General features: G+C 50.0%; 1 protein-coding gene across 1 annotated transcript; it reads right to left on the bottom strand.

Annotated features, from left to right (window-relative positions):
- Positions 1-281: 281 nt before the first annotated feature.
- On the bottom strand, positions 282-4,095 carry LOC144133484 (uncharacterized). Its single transcript, XM_077666606.1, has 2 exons — positions 2,926-4,095; positions 282-920 (listed from the first exon to the last, which is right to left on the bottom strand). The coding sequence occupies exons 1-2, from the start codon at positions 3,925-3,927 to the stop codon at positions 624-626; spliced, it is 1,299 nt and encodes a 432-aa protein (XP_077522732.1). The 5' UTR covers positions 3,928-4,095; the 3' UTR covers positions 282-623.
- Positions 4,096-4,352: the final 257 nt, after the last annotated feature.

The following is a 4,352-nucleotide window of genomic DNA, read 5'->3' as shown; positions in this document are numbered from 1 at the left end:
GGCGAAGGCTTTGTAGTAGTTACACTCTCCGGAATCATTAATCAACCCCTGATGTATTTTTACCATGAAGCTAACACTTTTCAAAATTTCATGGCAGTGTTTCACATCTCTTACTCGTTTCATATGGCACTGACTGCACATAGAGGGATCATGTGTGAAGTGTCTCTAGTATCAGCTGTGAATACCCCTCCGCAAGCAGTTCCCTATTCTTATGAGCACTTTCATTTGCTGCCCCTCGGCGAGTACGAGCTCGGTGAATGGAATTTACCGGATTCCTCATGAACAGGCTGAACCTTTATTACTTGATGTGCTGGCCTTCGACGCATCCAATGGTAGGTCATGCTGGATGCTCAGTGGACGAGCCGCCGCGTGGTTTGCGAGGTTCTCGCATGCAGCACCTGTGGACAGCCTCGATACACAGTAGTGTTTCGTTTCCGGCCTCCTCTCTGTGGGTGGTTCCAGCCGTTCTCCCAATGGTGCACTATAGGTGGCGACTGTGCGCGCAGTCTGGTGGGGCCCATGTGCCGAGCTTGGACACAGGACAGGGCGCATGTCTGCAGTGTTCCCGGTGAATACCGCGTCTATCTGGGCGCTGTTCTTCGCTTGCGTGCACTTGAAATATGCTACTCTTGAGCGGGCTTCTCGGCAGCGGCGGCACCTGTATCGGTTTCTCCAACATCGCTTTTAGGCGCCGATCGAGCAGCAATCGGAGGCAGCGCCAGATAACTTGGTGGCGATGGCAGGTCGAGGAAAGATAAGGTGCTATCCAATACCGAACACCGAGTAGTCGAGAGCTCTGGCTGTCCCAGGTCTAAGATGGATAAAGAAGACAGTCGTTTTGGTGTCGAACTTCGCGGGTATCCAGGATCCTGATGTTCCAGAAACGAGAGCTCGAGTTCAGGATCCCAAGCAGCCGACACCTGTTTCGGCGAAAAAAACCAAAGATGTGTCGTGTTATGGAAAAGATTTATTGCCTCAATGAACCCCAGCCGACTGCAATGTGCTAAAATGACCCCCCCAAAACACACACACACACACACACACACACGTATCGCAATCCCTCGATAGCAATCTTTCGGTGTTGCATGTGGATTCCGTTTTATTCACTATTGTAAGCGTTTATTCGTTCTCTTGATTTCAGCAATCAGTATTTTGTTAATTACTCACCTCTCACTCATGCTCACATCTGAAACTCTAAACTGATAAAGTAGAAAACTGTTGTCAGCTGAGCTGAGAGAGCCGATGCCTGCATTGCCTATCTGCTGGTCCCCGCACGCCGCCAGCACGGCGTCAGCGTTTTTTAATATTTCGTGAAATGAAATGAGTGGCGGCGCAAACAAGAACACTAACAAGAAAGAGACACCACATGCGCACACTGCGAACTGTTTATTACACGGAAAAGTGCCGCATTTAAACAATTAAGCTCAAGCACGATTCTCATCGCATTATCGCTCCTGGCCCAGCACGTTGAATAAAAAGCAGCTACATCAGGATAACAGACAATAAAGTTTTAACAGCTGCAGATTAAACTAACAGATTATGATGAAAGGAATTAGAAGCGCAAAGGAGGAGACATATCTTAGCAAAAGCAGTGTCAAACAATCGGAGCAACAGCAGTCATACAGGAGAAGCAAAAGCAGTCAGAAACCAAAAGACCAAAAATAAAAAGTAAAAAACCAATAACAAGTAACAATCGTAGCAAAAGAAGAGTCAAGCACATGAAGAAAACCAGTTAGAAACCAAAAATGACAGAAAAAGGGTAAAACCAATAGCAAAAAATTAACAACCCTCCTAAACAAAACCACAGACGGCCGCTAGAAATGCTGGCCTGAGAAGTAGCACAGAACAAGACGTAACGAAAAACTGTCCAGAAAGGAAACTTCATTTCTACGGAGGAATACCGAAGCGTGGCTAACACAAGTGCTTCCCTTCTTTTTGATCATAAAATATATTTCCACAGATACAAGATTTTCAGCGCAAATGGACCCACCGGCGGCACAACTTCACCTGTGCGCCGCTGAAGCCATCGAACCACCCGCAAAAGCGGCCGGTGAGACGGGCACGGTTTTTTTTCCGTCTCGAGTTTGATAGCTTGGGGGTGTGGCCTCGTGTTCAGTCGCTGCGCACGAGTCCATGTACTCAGCACGCGTCGTCTGGGGCTCCATTCCCATTTCACACAGTCTTGCCGTCCTTCTAAACATATTCGCACTTACGCAGCCGGGCGCAGCATTACGTTGGCACACTGCCAAGGTCGTCAGTAAAGTCACCGCCGCTGGCGCTGCCGTCAAAGCAAACACGCCGTGTAGTTACTGCCACGAAGCATCTTGGCACGCTGCTACGGTCAATGCCGCGGAAGGCGTCGACGCCGACTACGCGAAACTGGGGCAAGGATCTGACGCTCTGAAATGCCTTTTAACGAACCACGTACTGTGCACGGTTAACATGTGCCCTCAAAAAGTGCCCCAGGAAGGGAGACAAGCCAGTGGGTGCTCGCGCAACCCACAAAAGTAGAAGAGCCCAGTATGAGGACCCTTGCTCTTGATTATCCAAACATTTGCGCGTGTGAGCGAGATTACATGGCTATGAGCATTTGAGGCGTTATTCGGGAACGTCTTCCTAAATCGCTTCCTGTTGACCTAACGTAGATTGGACGAGTCGAAGATGTTCGGTGTGCAAAAGAGTTCAGCAACATTCATGGGCCGCAATCTGTGTGCTTTTACATGCGCTACCTAGCAGAAAGAAAATAAACTATCCAATGGGCTCGCATAACTTGGGAACATTATACAATAAGGAAGCTCTCTCTAGATGTGACGCAAAAAAAACTGAGCTGATGACCTGCCCGAAAAACTAAAATTTTATTGAGCATAAAACCCTCTGCCTTTTACGGTGCATGCGGCACTAGTCCATGCAGTGCGTTGCACTCACCTCTGCTTCCGGTTCGAACTCGTGCAGAGGCTGCACCTCATACAGCCATTGCACGTCACCTGTGGAGTTGGCCACTGCCTCCTCTTCCTCCTGCAGCTCTGATGGGTCGGAGCTCAACTGCATCGACTCGCCCTCGTTCACCGCGGGCGTTAGTGGAATCATGCGCTTCGATTCCAGATCATTGCTGAGCTGAAGCTCATCTTCCAGCTGGTTCCGCCGGATCAGGAACCTCTTCCATCGGCGCGACCATTCTTCCGGCTGGATCTTGCCGCAGGCATCGTCAAAGGATATTCCTTCTTCACACCTGAACAGCTCTCTCTGTTGCCTGTGTTTGCAGACTGAGTCACAGTGTTCGCGGCAGTCAGCGTCGATGGACGCTTGAGTGCATTTCTCTTCTGCTAAGGGCCGCCGGATCAGGAACGTCTTCCATCGGCGCGACCATTCTTCCGGCTCCAATGAGCTTTGAGCCATGTGACCAGTGTTCAGAGCGAAGGAGCTCTGCGATGAGTGCAGCCTTTTCGGACGGTCATCAAGTTGCTGCTCAAGGCTGCTCGGTTCTCCGCATTGCATTAATAGGTGTCGTGGAGCAGCGGTGGTATCTGGGTTTAGCTTACTCAGTTCTGATGGTTCGGTATGGGCCTCAATATTGATGGAATTTATACCTGATGGGTTGGAGTTTTCCGTCCAGGCCGCTACAGTAATTGAACGGGCAACGATTGGGGACCGATCGTGGACCACCTCTGCGCCCGAATGTGGCGTAAGCTCATGGGGCTCTTTCACTACTTTCCCCTCATGGCGCTGAATGCCGCAGTGCGAGGAAGGAGCAAGGCTTCCCGTGGCACCTTCTTGATCTTCTTCGGCATCAACACATACCATGGCTTCTTCGTCAGACACCGCGATGTCCCTTCGCGGCCACTCCAGGGCCGGCTGCTCTGCTCTTGCTTGTATGATGGGTGCCAGCTCACTACTAGGAGGAGCTTGGCGCGGTAACTCCTGCGACATGGCTGTGGGCAGTGCCACTTTGCGATTGAGAGGCTCAGCGTCCGCGCAGGTTCTTGCCGCCGTGGAACATCGGGTCTAGATGGCTGCTGTCCTCATGAAGGTAATGGCGTGTACCCAATGCGGGGGATAAACCAAGACACAGGCGATGCCGCCGCGTGGCATCGTCCGTTTGATCGGTTTCTTCTTTGTGTTTGAACACAAAACATCTTTTTCTTTGCCAACTTTAGGATAATGTTGAAAAATGAGCTAAGCTCGGATGAAAGAATAAAAAGAATGAAGCTAACGCCAGTTTAAATGAAAAATAACTGCAGCCACAAGAATGAAGAGCCAGAAAACAGAATATTATACACAGGTTGACTTGTGACAACGCTTGAATTCTGCAAGAAACATGTCCCAGTGAGCCAAAGGAGGCTTTGTCCGCGCTG

Source organism: Amblyomma americanum, chromosome 1 (genome assembly GCF_052857255.1).
Source record: "Amblyomma americanum isolate KBUSLIRL-KWMA chromosome 1, ASM5285725v1, whole genome shotgun sequence".
In the NCBI taxonomy this organism is placed as follows: domain Eukaryota; kingdom Metazoa; phylum Arthropoda; class Arachnida; order Ixodida; family Ixodidae; genus Amblyomma; species Amblyomma americanum.
This window is presented reverse-complemented; position numbering and strand designations above follow the sequence as displayed.